This window comes from Doryrhamphus excisus, chromosome 21 (assembly GCF_030265055.1).
Source record: "Doryrhamphus excisus isolate RoL2022-K1 chromosome 21, RoL_Dexc_1.0, whole genome shotgun sequence".
Lineage (NCBI taxonomy): Eukaryota > Metazoa > Chordata > Actinopteri > Syngnathiformes > Syngnathidae > Doryrhamphus > Doryrhamphus excisus.
In genome coordinates, this window is record NC_080486.1 from 9692229 (window position 1) to 9710161 (window position 17933).

A 17933-nucleotide genomic window follows, 5' to 3' on the forward strand; every position below is an offset into this window, starting at 1 on the left:
CATCATCTGGACATGTCTTTTTCATATTAAGCTTTTATTTTGGAAAATGTTTCCCTTCCATTATCTTTAATAGTCTTTAATAGACGTTCCTATTTCCTTTACATTTGCTTTCATTTAAAAATACAGTATTTATGTTCAGTCCAGCCTTTATTTTGGAAAAAAAAATCATGTTACATCCAGCGTTTTGTGGCAAAACATTATGTTACATCCAGCTTTTATTTTGGAAACAATTCCTGTTAAATTAACCTTTATTCTGAAAACACACACACTGCTAACTGTTACATTTTGCTTTCATTTTGAAAAAGAAATTCCTGTTATTTGTGCCTTTATTTTGAAAACAAAATTCCTGTTATATTATACTTTTATTTTGGAAAACATTCTTGTTGCTTTTATTTTTGAAAACACTTCTCTTACCTTTAACTTTTTTTTGTTGGAAAATATGAATATTACATCCAGCTTTTATTTTGGAAAACAGTGTTGGATTAACTTTTATTCTGGAAAAAACATTATTGCCTTCATTTTTTAAACACTCCCGTTATATTACACTTTTATTTTGGAAAAACCTTCTTGTTATGTTTGCTTTTATTTTGGAAAACACACCCGTTATCTTTATCTTTATTATTTTGAATTAATATTTCATCGAGCTTTTATTTTGGAAACTATTCCTCATACATATGCTTTTATTTTGGAAAAAACACTCCTGGTACATTTTGCTTTTATTTTGGGGGAAAAAAAGACTCCTGTTACAGTTTACTTTTATTTTGGAAAACATTCCTGTTATAGTTGGCTTTTATTTTGGAAGGTTACATTGCTTCAGTCGTCTTTTATATTGAAATGTCCAATTGCACTTTTGTAATGTTGCCAATTAATTAATTAACATTCATTAGTCATGTGATGATAGATAGATAGATAGATAGATAGATAGATAGATAGATAGATAGATAGATAGATAGATAGATAGATAGATAGATAGATAGATAGATAGATAGATAGATAGATAGATAGATAGATAGATAGATAGATAGATAGATAGATAGATAGATAGATAGATAGATAGATAGATAGATAGATAGATAGATAGATAGATAGATAGATAGATAGATAGATAGATAGATAGATAGATAGATAGATAGATAGATAGATATTGAGTGCTTTCATGTATGAGAGTGGAGCCTAAAGATGGGTCACATGACTTCCATCAATGCACCTCTGTGTGTTTGACAAAGTCCTCATTGAGTTCCCCATTTGCTGCTCGGCAACGCCCCCTGCTGGACATCCAACCGGGTATAAACTAGAATGACATTGAAAGTGGCATTTATCTGTCACATGTACAAAATTATGGATTAAAATCCAATAGATCACTTCTATTCTCTTCTGACGAGCACCTGCAGCTGTCAGTCCAAATGCGGCCCTCCCCCCCCTCACTGATTCAGCCAATCACATGTCGTGTTGTCTAACGCATTCATGAATCATTGCTGTGTTGCTATTCAATCAAGCTGCTGAATGATGCGGTGTCGCCATCTGCTGGCTAAACTTATAAATTGCAGCAGTGAATGTGAAATCTTCAGAGGAATCTAAAGTAGTGCTTTTCGTTTTATGTCTGACCTGTATGAATACATTGAGCGTGAGGACTTAAAAAAAAACAGGAAGTACATAAACCACAGAGAACTGGACTCATTGACCACAGGACCACAAGATCAGTAGGCCGCTGTACCACGTGACTAAACCACTGAACCTCAGCGTCACTGACCACTCACACCACTGGACCACCAGACTTCCTGAATGGATACGGACGCCACTGTGCCATATACTCCACTTATCCACTGAATGACAATACTAGTGGAATCGAACCAAAGGACCTCTGCATCAACAAACCGGTGGACCAGTGGACCTACAAGAGACCACTAAATAACTAGACAACTGTTGCCTAATGGTTTTGGTGTGGTGTCGCGTCAACTATGAGTTTTACTTTGGTTTGACCTTTGACCCAGACGTACCTGCTTTTAACGACCTCAGCTGTTGTTGACTCTCAGGAAGCTGCTCCTCCGCCTCTCGGTCCTTTCACAACAAAAGCCCCCCCCCTGACTGTACTTGAGCTCTCGCTGCCTTTCATCACACCTCCTCGAACCAACATGGAAGCCACCTGCTCACTTCCTCGCCGTGATGGACGCCAGCTGCTCACCTCATCGCCATCTTGACCGCGACTTCCTCCTAAAATAAAATAACATATTTATAATAAGTTACATAAATGCTAATAATTGATCAAAATACATTTTTATCACTAGGTGGTGCTAGGGGTCACCAACCGTAAAAAAAATGGCGTCATCACGTGATAAACATGTTTACGTTCACTCTTTTGTTGTTTATTTGTAAACAAAACATTCAAGGAAGTCAAGAAAAGTGTTGTCATGTGACCACACGTGTGTAGCATCTAAGCTAGCACGCGGTACGAGAGTCGTGTTAGCATGGCTCACATTCCTGCTGCGGGTCAACGAGCGCGACAAAGACACAGCATCCATCATGTGACACTTGACTGTCTGCGGCTTACACACACACACACACACACACACACACACACACATAGTAGAAGCAGGTGAGTTTAGAAGATGAAATGTTTACTCAGCAGCTTCCTGCTACTAGACCATGTGACCTCCTGTCTCCTTCAGGTGGGTGAAGTTCTGTCTCACACACACACACACACACACACACACACACACACATACATTGTGTGTGTGTGTGTGTGTGTGTGTCAGGCTCAGACCTGCCCTGTCATGCGCGCTCATCAAAGATAAACTTCAACGTAAACCGACTTCATTCTTCTTCACTGAGCCGCTAACTTCCTGTTCTGTCAAAACACACTCATACACACACACACCTGGTCCCGGTCCCAAGCAGAGTCCCGGTCGTGGACTTGGGATCAGGTCGGGTATGCTGCACAGAAATAGACTAAAGTCAAACAGGAGATCGGAGCTGTGACAAATTTGGACGCCATTTTTGGACAACAACTCATGTCCTTTATTTGACCTCTGGTTAGGACTTAACGCGTAGAGGTTTTTAAGTCGGGTCATCCCGTTTTCCAAAGAGGACATGCTTTGATGTGTCTCTGTCTTGTTGACGTTAGTGGTCCATCTCGAGAGAGAGAGAGAGAGAGGAACATGAAAAGAACCAGCATGCTGGTACTGGTTCTGGATGTCTACGTGATGTTCTGCTGATGGGACGCTCCGATACGCGCTGATGCCCCGATTATAAAGAAGAAGAAGCAAACTGGTCCAGCCAGTCAGGATCCAAGTATGTTCCTCTTTGACCTGCTTGACTTTTTTTGCTTACTGTGATTTATAGAAGAAACTATTAAAAGACAAAGATGATGGACAAACGAGATGGTTCTATCTCATGTCAAGAGATGATTTATTTAACCGAGACGAAGATTTGCGTGTGAAAAGTCAGCGATGAAGATCAGTTCAGGAGCAGGAGATGAGAAGATAAGAAGATGTTGCTGAAAGGATAGAATTACTTCACATTTATGTGTGTGTGTGTGTGCTGATCTTCTCCAGGTGGACCACGATTCTCATGCTGGCTGATTTTAAACAAAAAACATGTCCGAGCTCAACCAATCACAACGCGGCTTGTTTTTCCCCCTCAATCTGGACACACCTGGACAACATTCTGTGACCTTCACCTGACTTTCACCTGACCTTAACTCGCTAATGAACCTTCACCTGTCCTTGAACTTGCGATGTGTGTTCTAACGATGACGGACACGCTGATGGCGTTTTGGTCCAATGAGTGGTTCTAATGGAGCTTAGTGACAGACAGGAGGACTTCCTGTCCGCACACGTCCTTGTCCGGTTTGCTTTATCACTCACAGAGACACGGCGTCTTGTCCAAACCACTTTATTACTCACCGACTCGTTTTAACCATCGCTAACACAACGTTCATGACTAAGAAGATGACATCATTTCCTGTTTTCAATCAATAAATAACACAAACGAAATGTAACAAATCGAGATTGACGTAGCAAAAAAAAAAAAAATGCTACGTTTGTGGACGTCACCGTGATGAAATGTTCAAAAAAAACGGTCAAGCTCAGATGCTAACAAGTTAGCCGGACACCAAAGCAGCACTAAACACTTAGCATCACATAGCATCGTTTGGTTAACATTAGCATGGATGCTACACCAAAAGTCCTTAGAGGTTCCTCAGTTCTGGTAACGGAGGTAGTACCATATCAGTAGTCGTCGTAGCGAAACGTGTTAGCGTAGCCGTAGCGGTAGTCGTAGGCATCGGCCCGTTCAGTTTTAGGCTGCACGACTTCCGGCTGAAATGAGAGAGACTTGATGACTCCCCCCGACTCCTCCGTCACCTTCACTTCGGCCGAGTAGGAGGGAGTGGCCTCGTCCAGCAGGGAGGAGCATCCGGCGAAGCCGGGCGGTTTTGGTGGAGCGCAGGGCTGGTAAGACGGGAGGCCAGCCTGAGGTTTGGGACACGACTGGTAGGGAGGAGCCTTTGGACACGGCTGATATGAGACCTGAGGAACATCAACACAGGTCCAGCTAACATCTGGGATTCTATGTGGGTCTACGATCTGGGATTCTGTAAAGATCTAAAACCTTAGAGTCAACATGGGTCAGATATCTGAGACTGTATATGGATCTAACACCTGGGACTCTACATAGGTCTAAGATCTGGGATTCTGTACGGATCTAAAACTACAGACTCGACCTTGGTCAAACATCTAGGACTGTACATGGATCTAAGATCTGGGATTCTATAGGGATCTACAATCACAGACTCAACATTGGTCAAACATCTAGGACTGTACATGGATCGAAGACCTGGGATTCGATGAGATTTTACAGCTGGTACTCTACATAGGTCTAAGATCTGGGATTCTGTGAGGATCTAAAACCACAGACTCAACATTGGTCAAACATCTAGGATTGTACATGGACCTAAGACCTGGGGTTCTATAAGGATTTTACAGATGGGACTCTACTTAGGTTTAAGAGCTGGGAATCTATAAGGATCTAAAACCTTAGACTCAACATGGGTCAGATATCTGAGACTGTATGTGGATCTAAGACCTGGGATTCGATAAGATTTTACAACTGGGACTCTACATAGGTCTAAGATCTGGGATTCTGTACGGATCTAAAATCACAGACTCGACATTGGTCAAACATCTAGGACTGTACATGGATCTAAAACCTGGGATTTGATAAGATTTTACAGTTGGGACTCGACATAGATCTAAAATCTGGGATTCTGTGAGGATGTAAAACCACAGACTCAACATTGGTCAAACATTTAGGACTGTACATGGATCTAAGATCTGGGATTCTGTTGGGACCTAAAACCATAGACTCAACATTGGTCAAACATCTAGGATTGTACATGGATCTAAGACCTGGGATTCCATAAGGATTTTACAGATTGGACTCTACTTGGGTTTAAGAGCTGGGAATCTATAAGGATCTAAAACCTTAGACTCAACATGGGTCAAATATCTGAGACTGTACATGGATCTAAGACCTGGGATTCTATAAGGATTTTACAGATGGGACTCTACTTGGGTTTAAGAGCTGGGAATCTCTAAGGATCTAAAACCTTAGACTCAACATGACTTAACATCTTAGTCTTAATATCTTAGTCCTGGTATTCTATAAAATCTAGCAGATGAAATTCTACATGTTCTATAAGCTGGAACGGCACAGGGATCGAACACCTGGTGATAGACTTACTTTGGTTGTGGTGGTGATGATGGTCTGCAGTGCAGCAGGTGAACCCGGGGTGTTTCCTGGGTAGCGGCAGGGGTAGTCGGTACTGTAATAATGGTGGTTGTCACTGTAAGGGGTGGAGGTCTTCAGGAGATCTTTCCAGCCTGGTTTTGGTGAGGGGTCAAATGAGGTCGATGAAGAAGAGACGGGTGCTGATGCTGAGGAGGTCGGACATCCAAGAACCGGGGTCATCCTGCAAAGGATATGAATCTGGTTTGGATGTTGTTTAATTTGGATTTTGGAATCTGGTTCAAAGTGTGTGGGATTTACCTGGGATCACAAAGTTCCGAGGTGACCGGATATGACGGTGAGGTTAAGTACCCTGGGAAATCGTAGCTAGGCCTGCCCATGTAGAGTCTTGGACTGGCTGTTTTTTGCAAGCCGGGTGACGTCTCTCCCAGGGAATTGTGGTGGTTGTAGTAGGGTTCTGTACTTTGGAATCCCGGGTAATGCTGCGGGAATGTTGGCTCAATGAAAGAGATCCTGTCTGCTGACTCCACACATGAGAGAAGAGCGGGTCCGAGACCCTGAAACGACGAAAAACACAACAATGACCAACAAAAACCCAAACCACAAAGTCTTTGTTGTGGTCTACCTGAGTTGCTTCAATGAGTCGTTTTTTTGGTGCGAATGGCGGTGAGTTGACTCGTCTTTTAACAGAACTTCTCCTGGCCTCTGTTTCGGATTTGGACTCTGGTCTCGGATGGTCGTGGACCCCTTTAGCCTGAAGGAGCATAGCAAATAAGAAAAACAGAACCGGACCCTAGCGTCTGTTCGGAATTTCAGCATTACCTGGAAAAAGATGGCTTTCCCGTCCACCCTCCAGAAGTTAGTAACTGGGTACCCGCTGTGACCTCGACACGGCAGCAGCTCCAGAGCGCCGCTGCAGCTTGGACACACTTTCTCTAGAACAAAAAGTCAGGAGAACATCAGGGATGACTCCACAGCCCCTTATAAGACTCGGATTAGGGTTCTCGTGATCCTTACTCTGCTGTTTCTGCCGTGCCTTGTCGCAGATAGCGGGTCGCAGCTGAAGTCGGGAACCGTCCGGGAGCGTACAACCTCGCGAGCACACCACCACACCCAAACAGGACTTCTTGAGGATCTGACAGTTGTGGTTGTTGGTGTTCCTCATGGCCCAACCCGAGAGATGGCGCTGAGCGTTCTTGTCCTCGGCTACAAATATTTAAAATCGATTAAATTCATTTCAAATTTGATGCGCAGAAATCATTGTTACTCACCGCTGTAGATGTAACGCACGTAACCGTCGGTCCACTCCTGGAAGGCATCAAACTGCTTTGTGTCCTACAAACAGGGAGGGAGTCATTAGCATTTAGCATGTTAGCGGCGTGCCTTCGGTATTATCATCAATCAGCAATGTAGTGTCTGTCAGCAGAAAGTCTTTTATAATCGCTTTTCGGTCCATAAACACTTTTTATTTTTGGTAATTAGCTGCTATGAATTGTAATTGAATTGTATTAAAAATATTTTTAAAAATTAATTAAATAATAATTAATAATTCATGCTAAATTAAATAATAAAATATTTAACTTTTTTATATATTATTATATATTTTTATATGAGGGCTTCTATGGAAATGTACATCAAGTGTGTGTGTGAATTGTAATCCGTTGGAATGAATAATTTTTTTTATTAAATAATAATTAATAATTCATGCCAAATTAAATAAATGATAATATTGGGAAAATATGAAACTTTTTGTATATTATTATATATTTTTATATGAGGGCTTCTATGGAAATGTACATCAAGTGTGTGTGTGAATTGTAATGCGTTGGAATGAATTAAAAAAATAATAATAATAATTAATAATTCATGCACAATTAAATCAATGATAATATTGGGAAAATACTTAACTTTTTGTATATTATTATATATTTTTATATGTGGGCTTCTATGGAAATGTACATCAAGTGTGTGTATGAATTGTAATCGTTGGAATGATTTTTTTTTATAAAAAAAATAATTAAATAATAATTAATAATTCATGCAAAATTAAATAAATGATAATATTGGGAAAATATTTAAATTTTTATATATTATTATATATTTTTATATGAGGGCTTCTATTGAAATGTACATCAAGTGTGTGTGTGTGTGTGTGTGTGTGTTTGCACGTGTGTGCTCTCTTGTTGTTTAAACAGTAAAAACTGGTTTTTATATTTTGTTCCCAGTGAAACCAAAATATGTGTGCACACATACACACGCACTCGCTCACTCACTCACGCACACACAACCTTCAGAAAATCTTTAGTGCTTTAAATTGATACGTCATTTCATGAATTTAATTATTGCATGTTATCAATAAAATAATATGATACAAATAGTAGTGATAATACAAATAAATAGACTGTTATAATGATATATATAAATACATAATGAGAGTCTTTTAAACTGCAAACACACTTTTACAGTAATTGATATAATTGATTAAATTGTTTTAAACACTAATTTTTTAATTCTGCATTAAATGAATTGGAAGTGTTCTGTTATTTAATTTAAATAATGAATTTTCACAAATTTGCCTATTTTTTTAGGTTAAAAAAAGTGACTTCCCAGCATTTTGATAAATCCATAATCAATAAACAATAAAGAGTCTGAAGTCACCTGAGGAAGTTTGGGGTCATTGATGTCCCAAGTGGACTTCATCCCGAATGAGCAAACACAGTCCGTCTCCTCACGCTCCTCCGCTCGGGACATCCTTTCGGTTTGGTTTCCTGGTTTCCCGCTTTGGGTTCTGGTCCTGATCCTCCCCTGCTGTTTTCCACGGACTGTGGCACCAAGTCGGACCTGATCGGCCAATCACAAAGAAAGTCGAAAGTGGGTGGGTGTGTGGAAAGTGCTCAAGATTCCCATGCGCTGTGTCGCAGCGGCGCGTGCAGCTCCTTTGAGGGTCAGGTCTGAATGAAGAGGCAGGTGAGCACGTCAGCAGACTCTTGTGTGTGTGTGTGTGTGTGTGTGTATGTGTGTGGTCATCAAGCCATCATCAAAAGTTGATATTATTGTATAATATATTACAATATGTCTACTTATCATATCATTTCAGTGTAGTAGCCACTTTATTAATCAGCTTTATTAATCAATTGTTATCCATCTATATTAAAGACAACTTGATTGACATTGTCTATGTACCATTAAGTCACTACTACATTGATTGGTAATACATATATATATATATACTGTATATAATTGGGTTATATATTTTTTTTATTAATGTAGTATTTTTCTTTCACTCTCACTTCACACCTGTGTGTGTGTGTGTGTGTGTATGTAAGAGTGTTGTGGAAACAAGTGAGTGTTTCTCCCAAAACAAACAAGTCATTACTCATCAATTACTTGAAATTGTGTGTGTGTGTGTGCGTGTGTGTGTGTGTGAGAGACAGCATGTCATGCACTCTCACGTGCACATACTGAAGATGAGTGGCAGGGGTCACGATGACATTTTTGATTTTCAGTAAAGATAGATGAAAGATTGCGGACAAGTGGCTAAGTATTTGCTTGTGTATTGTACATTTAGAAAGGACTTCGATGGGACAAAATAAAGTTCAATAAAACTAAAATAAAGGAGGACTAATGCAGTGGTGGCTGCACAGGGACCGAGTGGTTAGTGCTCAGGCCTCACAGCTAGGAGACCGGAGTTCAATTCCACCCTCGGCCATCTCCGGGTACTGCGGTTTCCTCCCACATTCCAAAAACATGCTAGGTTAATTAGCGACTCCAAATTGTCCATAGGTATGAATGTGAGTGTGAATGGTTGTTTGTCTATATGTGCCCTGTGATTGGCTGGACACCAGTCCAGGGTGTACCCCGCCTCTCGCATGAAGACAGCTGGGATAGGCTCCAGCACCCCCGCGACCCTCATGAGGATAAGCGGTAGAAAAAAAATGAATAATGCAGTGTCAACATTAAGTGGAGTTTGCAAAACGATACTGACACCTAGTGGTGAGTTATGGGTATTGTAGGAATTAATATGCATTTTCATGACTAGATTCAAACTGTGGGCATCAAAACTATGAATGAACACATGTGGAATTAAGTGGAAAATAACTCTAATTCCACTTAGTGGAATTTATCCTGCACTGTACGTTCAACATGGTATCTACTTGTACCAATTATATAGCTCATATTGTTCTGAGCGGTCAAAGTTGGTCCTAAAAATGAAAAATAATGATGAGAACAATTAATTGATCTAAACAAGAGGGTCGATGACCTTGTTGTGTTGTGTACCAACTGCGCATGAACTCATCATGCGTTAATGAGATGCAGCTTTGCCGGTCTTCACGGACTATTCAACACGGCAACAAACACGATGGTAAATGCTGACTTTTTCATGATATTCATCGCTTATCTTACTTGTTTTGATTGTGCTTGTCATTCTGGTGTGAAAACAGAGATAGAAATGTCGCCTCATGTCATAGTTGATTCATTCAGTTAAAACTGTGCTTCTTTTGTAGCGCTTTGTGTGTTAGTGTGATTTATACTAATAGCTGCAGCGCCCTCTGCTGCTACGTGAACCAAACTACAACACGGTGATGTCCGAATCAGCTATTAAAAACCACGTGATTGAAGTAAAAGTGAAAACATTCATTTTCTACCGCTTATCCTCACGAGGGTCGCAAGGGGGGGGGGTGCTGGAGCCTATCCCACTTGTCTTGGGGCGAGAGGTGGGGTACACTCTGGACTGGTGGCCAGCCAATCACAGGGCGCACATAGACAAACAACCATTCACACTCACATTCATACCTATGGACAATTTGGAGTCGCTAATTAACCCAGCATGTTTTTTGGAATGTGGGAGGAAACCGGAGAAAATCCACACATGCACAGGAAGAACATGCAAACTCCACACAGAGATGGCCGAGGGTGGAATTGAACCCTGGTCTACGAGCTGTGAGGCCTGCGCTCTAACCGGTGCAGCCAAAGTGAAAACAATACTGGAGAAAATGATGAGCACTTCATCTATTGGCTGAGATATCTGTCAATCATCACCCTCTTTGCACGTGTCAGCTGGAGGTCCTAATGGAAGACTGTCTCATCCATGGAGATATATCCCAGCTGGTGTCTGTACTGCGGAAAGAAGGCATGACACACTGCATGCTTACCAGACTGGACCAGCTGGTCCAGAAGGTACCGGGGGCTGACCCATGATGATTCCACTTCCTGTTTGCCCGTCCTTATATCGCTTCCTCTTTTGCGTGCAGCAGTTGAGCGGAGCCGAGTATGACCGAGTGGGCGTTGTCTTGAAGTCTTTGGAGATTCTTGTGGAAAACAAAGACGACCTGAAGATGCTGCTCAGCCATGGAATCATTGCTAAAGTAACACACACACACACACACACAGGTCTAACTACAAGCATGTACTGTATATGTTATCATTATGGGGTGTCACTAGACCTTACAAGATGGTGATTACAAGATAATCAATCAAGATAAATAAATTACTCACATTCATTCATTTTCTACCGTTTATCCTCACAAGAGTCGCGGGGGTGCTGGAGCCTATCCCAGCTGTCTTCAGGCGAGAGGCGGGGTACACCCTGGACTGGTCGCCAGCCAATCACAGGGCACATATAGACAAACAACCATTCACACTCACTTCACTTCATACCTATGGACAATTTGAAGTCGCTAATTAACCTAGCATGTTCTTGGAATGTGGGAGGGAGCCGATCCCAGCTGTCTTCGGGTGAGAGGTGGGGTTCACCCTGGACTGGTGGCCAGCCAATCACAGGGCACATATAGACAAACAACCATTCACACTCACATTCATACCTATGGACAATTTGGAGTCGCTAATTAAATTAGCATGTTTTTGGAATGTGGGAGGAATCTGGAGTACCCGGAGAAAAACATGCACAGTCCACATAGAGATCGCTGAGGGTGGAATTGAACTTGGATCTCCTAGCTGTGAGGTCTGCGTGCTAACCACTCGCCCACCGTGCAGCCAAATTACTCACACAATAAATGAAAATGAATGAATTATCATGTGAGTGTGAATGGTTGTTTGTCTATATGTGCCCTGTGATTGGCTGGCGACCAGTTCAGGGTGTACCCCGCTTCTCGCCCGAAGACAGCTGGGATAGGCTCCCTCTCACAATCCATAAACATGCTAGGTTAATTAGCGACTCCAAATTGTCTATAAGTATGAATGTGAGTGTGAATGGTTGTTTGTCTATCTGTGCCCTGTGATTGGCTGGCGACCAGTCGCCCGAAGACAGCTGGGATAGACTCCAGCACCCCCTGCGAACCTTGTGAGGATAAGCAGTAGAAAATAAATAAATGAATGAATGATCATTTTGCCGGTTTCAATATATCGCCATGTGCATGTGTGACTGTTTTTAGCACCTTGGTATGTTTGTTTTGGTGGGGGGAGGCGGGGTCAGTAGCATACAGAGAATGTGTAACATATGTTTAAGTCTTGTGACACCCCTTGTTATCACTGTAGCTAGCTGGTAGAACTGGTTACTGTAATAAGTTCACTCTTCAGGTTTTGTTATGGTTCCAAACGCTACGTGACGTCTTGATCGCCAACCCACTAAGAAGCTCCGCCCAGCTCCTGACCCTTATCGAAAACTTCTACGACTTCCTGCTTGTACGGTGTACAATTGCAACTTTGTTGTTGAGTTTGTGTTTCCATGACGACACTTCTCCTCTTCTTTCAGCTGCTGAGTCAGTCGCCTCTGCCAGGTCGGTGGCTCGTGCATTTCCCAGTCACATGACCTCTGTTTTCATTTGTACCTCTGTCCGCCTGTCAGTCATTCGTCTATCCGTGCTGCTTTTGGAGCTGCTTCAAATGGTTCTGGAGCCCGAAGTCCCATTCACGCTAAGATTGGAGGTATCTGTGGAAACAGCGTTATTATTAATAATAATAATAATAATGGTGATTATTATGGGCTGTTCTGGTGTTGTCATCAGGCCATCAGAACCTTCAACAGCATCCTGGAGTCTGTAAGCAGAGATCAAAGGAGGCGGGTCCAAATGGACCACGCCCATATTCAGAAGATGTGAGACACAGCACTTGAGCACACGTCACAAAGCGTACACACGCCAAGTACACACTACTGTGAGCTTCTGCAGGTCGGAGGTGGCGGCTACCATTCAGACAGTCGGCGGTGAGTCCAGTCACTTCCTGTAGGAAAAGGAAGCCCTATTTAAATTATATTAGACATAAAGTACGCATAGTATATTAATAAAGGATCATAAAGGATCTTTGATGCGTTCCAGACTACGAGCTCCAGGTCAGCCTATCGGAGGCGTTGTGTCGTCTGACTCCCAGGAAGGCGCGAGTCCAGCGAGCCAACGAGTGGTTCTCCTGCTGTGACCTCCGCAACGTCTTCTGTGACATCAAAGATGCCGACTTTGAGGTGGTGAGTGACCAACTTGTCGGTGTTTCTTTGACCCTGACCGTCCCACCGACGTGTCCTTCAGGACTGTAGGCATTTCCTGAACTTCATGAACCAACGCCATGGCGACCAGAGAAGGTGATGGATGAATGATAGATGAGTGTTTATGATGGTATGGTGGATTCACTCGGATTGTTTTGTCCTTCAGGGTTCACACCTTCCCGTGTTTGAGAGCCTTCTTGGAAACCACAGAGGTAAAAAAAAAAAAAAAAAAACGTGGATGAGAACTTGTTTGGCCCTTTTGACTCTGACATCATCATCATCATCATCATCATCAGCTGTTTCCCCCCAAAGATGAGAAACTGAACGAGTTCTGGGTGGACTTCAACTATGGGTCACAGTGTGTCAGCTTTTTCATTGACGTCCCCGAGGTAGTGCTGATGTGCGTTTCCTGTTTCCTGTGATTGTGCGTCTTCTCTGAGTGTGCGTGCGTTCAGGGTTTCCTGTGGGGGTCGGTCCACCTGCAGAGGGACGACGTGGTCGACTACAAAGTGCAGCTGGAGCAAGATGGTGTGTTTTTTTTCGAGGTTTTAGAATATCTAATAAAACATGGTTACCGCTTCGATTTCTTCCTAGAATGCACCGGGGCTCAGGCGGTCCTCAGCGTCCAGCTCAACGTTCCCATCATGCACCTCAACTGCAAAGGTCAGAGAGTGAAGCTGCTCTTCCTCCCCGAGTTCCTCGCACAGCTGGAGGTGGCGGCCGGCAGGGTCTTCATCGAGTCTCCGAGTGGATCCAGCCAAGACACTGGCGGTGCGTCTCAGGCGCCATCCACCCCTGCGGGGACGCACGGTAGACTCTTTAAAAGGAAGAAGCAACACGGTCAGCTGAAGGGTTAGTCCTTTCAAAATAAAGCTCCAAATCGAGTCACGTGATCAAATCATGACGTGTCCGTCTTTGTGCAGTTCTTCCTCTGTCGTCCCCGAGCAGCGATGAAGACTCGCTAAGACTTGCTAAGGTAACTTTTTTTTATTCATTCATTCATTTTCTACCGCTTATCCTCACGAGGGTCGCGGGGTGTGCTGGAGCCTATCCAAGCTGTCTTCGGGCGAGAGAGGCGGGGTACACCCTGGGCTGCCCTTCCATCTTTCATCACAAACAAAAAGTTTGTTTCTACTCTTTGTTTTTCCGTTCTTTAGTAATCAGTAGTAGAACATCTGGAAGTTTTGGGAAAATATCAGCTCCCGACTAAAAAAGAATCAATCATTCATTCATTCATTTTCTACCGCTTTTCCTCACAAGGGTCAGGGTCAGGGGGTACTGGAGCCTATCCCAGCTGTCTTCGGGCGAGAGGCGGGGTACACCCTGGACTGCCCTTCCATCTTTCATCACAAACAAAAAGTTTATTTGTACTCTTTGCTTTTCCGATCTTTAGTAATCCGGAAGTTTTGGGAAAATATCAGTTCCCGACTAAAAAAGGAACATTCATTCATTTTCTACCGCTTTTCCTCACGAGGGACGCAGGGGTTGCTGGAGCCTATCCCAGCTCAGCTGTCTTCGGGCGAGCGGCGGGGTACACCCTGGACTGGTCGGCAGCCAGCCAATCACAGGGCACATATAGACAAACAACCATTCACACTCACATTCATACCTATGGACAACTTGGAGTCGCCAATTAGCATGTTAGCAACCTAGCATGTTTTTGGAATGTGGGAGTAAAAACCGGAGTACCCGGAGAAAACCCACGCATGCACGGGGAGAACATGCAAACTCCACACAGAGATGGCCTAGGGTGGAATTGAACCCTGGTTCATCTAGCTGTGAGGTCTGCGCGCTAACCACTCGACCGCCGTGCAGCATTTTTGTTTTTTTAAACTGACCTTAATTATTGTTAATGATTGACGGCATCTGGTGTCCCCTCATCAGAGGCCTCGTGTAAGCAGAGCGTCGATCCTCTTCGACAGAATTAGACACTCGACGCCTTCGTACAGCTCAGGTGAGACACGATACTGTACGTCCTCGTACTCGATGTTCACACAACATACACTTTCCAGGCCGTCTTGTGGAGGCGGAGCCTAAGAGCCTACAGGAAGAGACGCTGGATATCTCTGCAATAACAGTGGTACTTTTTTTGATCATTCATAAGAACAACAATTAACAACAGATTAACCTGTTGGTTGTTTTGTGTGTGCAGAAAGCGTCCGGTTTGGACAGGAAGCAACCAGCTGGAGAGTCAGGTGTTTAAGGCATCTTGTCATTGCAGCAGTATTCCACATAGGGGTGCTATAGAGCATATATTTACTTCTCAAAACTATTTCAATGAAAAGCATTATAATGTTTTGCTGTGTTTTGGGGAAGGCTACCTCTCAGATGGACTTGAGGGTAGGTCTGAGCAGCAGAGGAAGGCAGAGCCTGAGGGGGTGGAGCCTGAGGGAGAGGAGATTGATGGTATAATTTTCATACATTTTAAAATAATCAGCACATTATATTTTGTGACAAAATGGTACCTTTTTCCATCAGAGTGGCCATGTCAGGAAGAAGAAGAAGAAGAGGAGAAGCAATGTGGAGTCGACAAGGCAGAGTCATCCCCGTCAAAGCGGAAGTCTGACAAGGTTCTGGAGGTGGAAACGGCGTTTCACATGACGTCAAGTATCCAAAATGCCTTCAGCATCTTCAAAACCAGACTTGAACAACATTACACTGTCAGTAGAACAAAGCTATTGACGGGTTATTGGTGTGACGTCAACACATCCACTCCAGCGCCGACTTCCTTTCAGGGCTGCTTGGAGAAAGTGGAATCCGAGGTTCTGTCGTCACTGAAAGACTGTCAGGAACATATCTCCTCGCTCTTCTCAGCTGTCCATCAACAGAGGTGCCAGTCTCTGACCCATAACTCATTCATTCATTTTCTACCGCTTAGGGTCGCGGGGGGGGGTATTGCTGGAGCCTATCCCAGCTGTCTTCGGGCTAGAGACAGGGTACACCCTGGACTGGTCGCCACCCAGCCAATCACAGGGCACATATAGACAAACAACCATTCACACTCACATTCATACCTATGGACAATTTGGAGTCGCTAATTAACCTAGCATGTTTTTGGAGTCTCCCATAAATATTTTAGCAATTTTTAAAGCGGACCTATGATGCTCCAGAATCTCCACCTATCCGAGCTCTGTTTCCTTTTTGATTTGTACTTCCTGCCAAAACAGTCTGTTTTCATTTATTCCACCCATGGGGATGCCTGTACTTCCTTATAAGGAAGTCGGCCCCTCTGTGACATCACAAAGGAACACTTTTACCACGCCTTTTGAAACCAACTTCTATCAAATACTCAAACTTCATGATCTGAAACTTTGGCATCGTTTAACACGAGAATACAACATTCTAAGTACATTTATAGGTCAGAAAAGTGGAAAAAGCATCATAGGTCCCCTTTAACATGTCTCAGAGGCCCTATTGAAAGTGTGTGTTGCAATATAGAGCGTTTTCTTAAATGGGAACACACCGTTTTGTGTCAGCAGCTTGAATGCTAATTTGTCTTCTGCTCCAAGAAGCGCTGTTGTGTGTGTTTTAGTCGCTTTTTTTTTTTTTTTTTTACACTTTAACATTACACCGTAACTTGTAACTACAAATTTCCCCACTGAGGGACGAATAAAGGGACGAATAAAGGCATATCTTAATCTCTTAAATTGTAATAGATAATCACATACAAGAACGTAACATTAAGTAGTGGGGACACGACACACGTGAGCTACAGTGCTAATATTACATTCACATTTTAACGGCATTGGTGTTATCTGCTGAAGAAAAAAATGATGAAAGTTTCAATTGACAATCAGCTGATTGGTTTTAAAATGCGCAGTGAAGCCTGAGGAAGGAGGTTTTCCCTTCATAACGTCAATAGCGGCTTTATTTCTGGTGCTTTTGGGACACATTACTGTCAGAACATGATTAAAATGGCAGACATTTAATTTTTGTGTGTGTGTGTGTGTTAGGTTGGTCCTGATCCAAAACTTTGAGAAGTCTATCACAGATCAGCTCAAGTGTTTGGAGGAAAGCTCAAGCAATCTGAACAACATGTGCTCTCAGATTGTGGTAATAATCATATCATCCGATCACACTCTCCTTCATAATGATCCTTCCTTACGGAATGCTGTCTTGTTATTCCAGGGATTTTTCCAAACAGAGATGAAGCGACTATCCAGCTTCTGTGACCAACTCCACCAAAAGTGAGTATAACCTTTTAACTCTGTTTAACTTGAGCTAATCTAAACCTCACTCAGGTTGACGTCTATGGAGGATACAGGGGCGGAGCCTTCGTCCAGCCAATGATGTGCTGATCCAAAAAAAGCGACCTTTATCAAACTTTGCTGTTTGAAATAAAATAATATCAGCAAAGTTAAACCTGCAATATGTCCCACTACACTCCAGACTGGTAACCATAGTGACCAGTCTGTCCTATCATCAGGACCAAACAGTCCAATCTTCAAATAAAGCTTCCAGTCAGAAAAAGATGCGTTGTGTCGTTGTCGAGCAGCAAAGAGACACATAAAGGAAAAACACTGAAATCCCCCAAAGACAACCAAGCATCCCACTAATGAGGCGGGGCGCTACATTGGGGGTGGTGCATTCAGGTGAGTTTGTCTCCAGGCTCTTGGGCGATAACACACAAGTACCATTGTTCCAAGAAGTACAGGATGCCGTCTGGCTGAAGTGGACTGGAGTGGACATTGATGGACAGACTTACTTGGACCTGTTAACACTCAACGAGCCAGAGACACCACAGGTAGAATCC

At 43.0% G+C, this 17933-nt stretch overlaps 3 protein-coding genes across 10 annotated transcripts in view; 2 read left to right on the plus strand and 1 right to left on the minus strand.

The window, feature by feature from the left end:
* gcm2 (glial cells missing transcription factor 2) overlaps positions 1-17933 on the minus strand; it is a 24230-nt gene continuing 6297 nt past the window's right edge. Inside the window, exons 4-18 of one of the 2 annotated variants that reach the window (XM_058059700.1) lie at positions 15646-15753; positions 15502-15565; positions 15309-15421; positions 15019-15221; positions 13756-13997; positions 12534-13659; positions 10899-11054; positions 8404-8586; positions 7017-7080; positions 6763-6951; positions 6568-6680; positions 6371-6499; positions 6046-6302; positions 5740-5968; positions 1-2211 (exon numbers count right to left, since the gene is read on the minus strand). In XM_058059700.1, the coding sequence (XP_057915683.1) occupies positions 2179-2211; positions 5740-5968; positions 6046-6302; positions 6371-6499; positions 6568-6680; positions 6763-6951; positions 7017-7080; positions 8404-8496 (1107 nt within the window). In that variant the 5' untranslated portion in view covers positions 8497-8586; positions 10899-11054; positions 12534-13659; ... (3 more) ...; positions 15502-15565; positions 15646-15753 and the 3' untranslated portion in view covers positions 1-2178. Of the gene's footprint in view, positions 2212-3367; positions 4527-5739; positions 5969-6045; positions 6303-6370; positions 6500-6567; positions 6681-6762; positions 6952-7016; positions 7081-8403; positions 8587-10898; positions 11055-12533; positions 13660-13755; positions 13998-15018; positions 15222-15308; positions 15422-15501; positions 15566-15645; positions 15754-17933 lie in introns of those variants that run through there. The other variant, XM_058059699.1, reaches the window with a different exon arrangement.
* sycp2l (synaptonemal complex protein 2-like) lies at positions 8593-17569 on the plus strand. 7 transcript variants are annotated; one of them, XM_058059660.1, is made up of 23 exons: positions 10041-10108; positions 10804-10923; positions 10998-11111; positions 12283-12387; positions 12458-12482; positions 12551-12630; positions 12711-12799; positions 12873-12907; positions 13020-13162; positions 13224-13276; positions 13347-13392; positions 13477-13569; positions 13636-13708; positions 13775-14032; positions 14104-14156; positions 15065-15134; positions 15193-15260; positions 15333-15375; positions 15497-15586; positions 15659-16010; positions 17134-17233; positions 17309-17367; positions 17422-17569. In XM_058059660.1, exons 1-23 carry the CDS (start codon positions 10052-10054, stop codon positions 17468-17470), a joined length of 2175 nt encoding a protein of 724 aa, XP_057915643.1. In that variant the 5' UTR covers positions 10041-10051; the 3' UTR covers positions 17471-17569. The 7 variants fall into 7 exon arrangements, with proteins under 7 accessions (XP_057915641.1, XP_057915643.1, XP_057915642.1 ...); XM_058059659.1 differs by having other exon boundaries at positions 12283-12630; positions 15659-15840; positions 15916-16010; XM_058059658.1 differs by lacking the exon at positions 10041-10108 and adding an exon at positions 8593-8712 and having other exon boundaries at positions 12283-12630.
* LOC131108599 (guanine nucleotide-binding protein G(olf) subunit alpha-like) overlaps positions 17789-17933 on the plus strand; it is a 3249-nt gene continuing 3104 nt past the window's right edge. The window contains exon 1 of the mRNA XM_058059715.1: positions 17789-17924. The gene's annotated coding sequence lies outside the window, so the exon portion shown is untranslated. The remainder of the gene's footprint in view (positions 17925-17933) is intronic.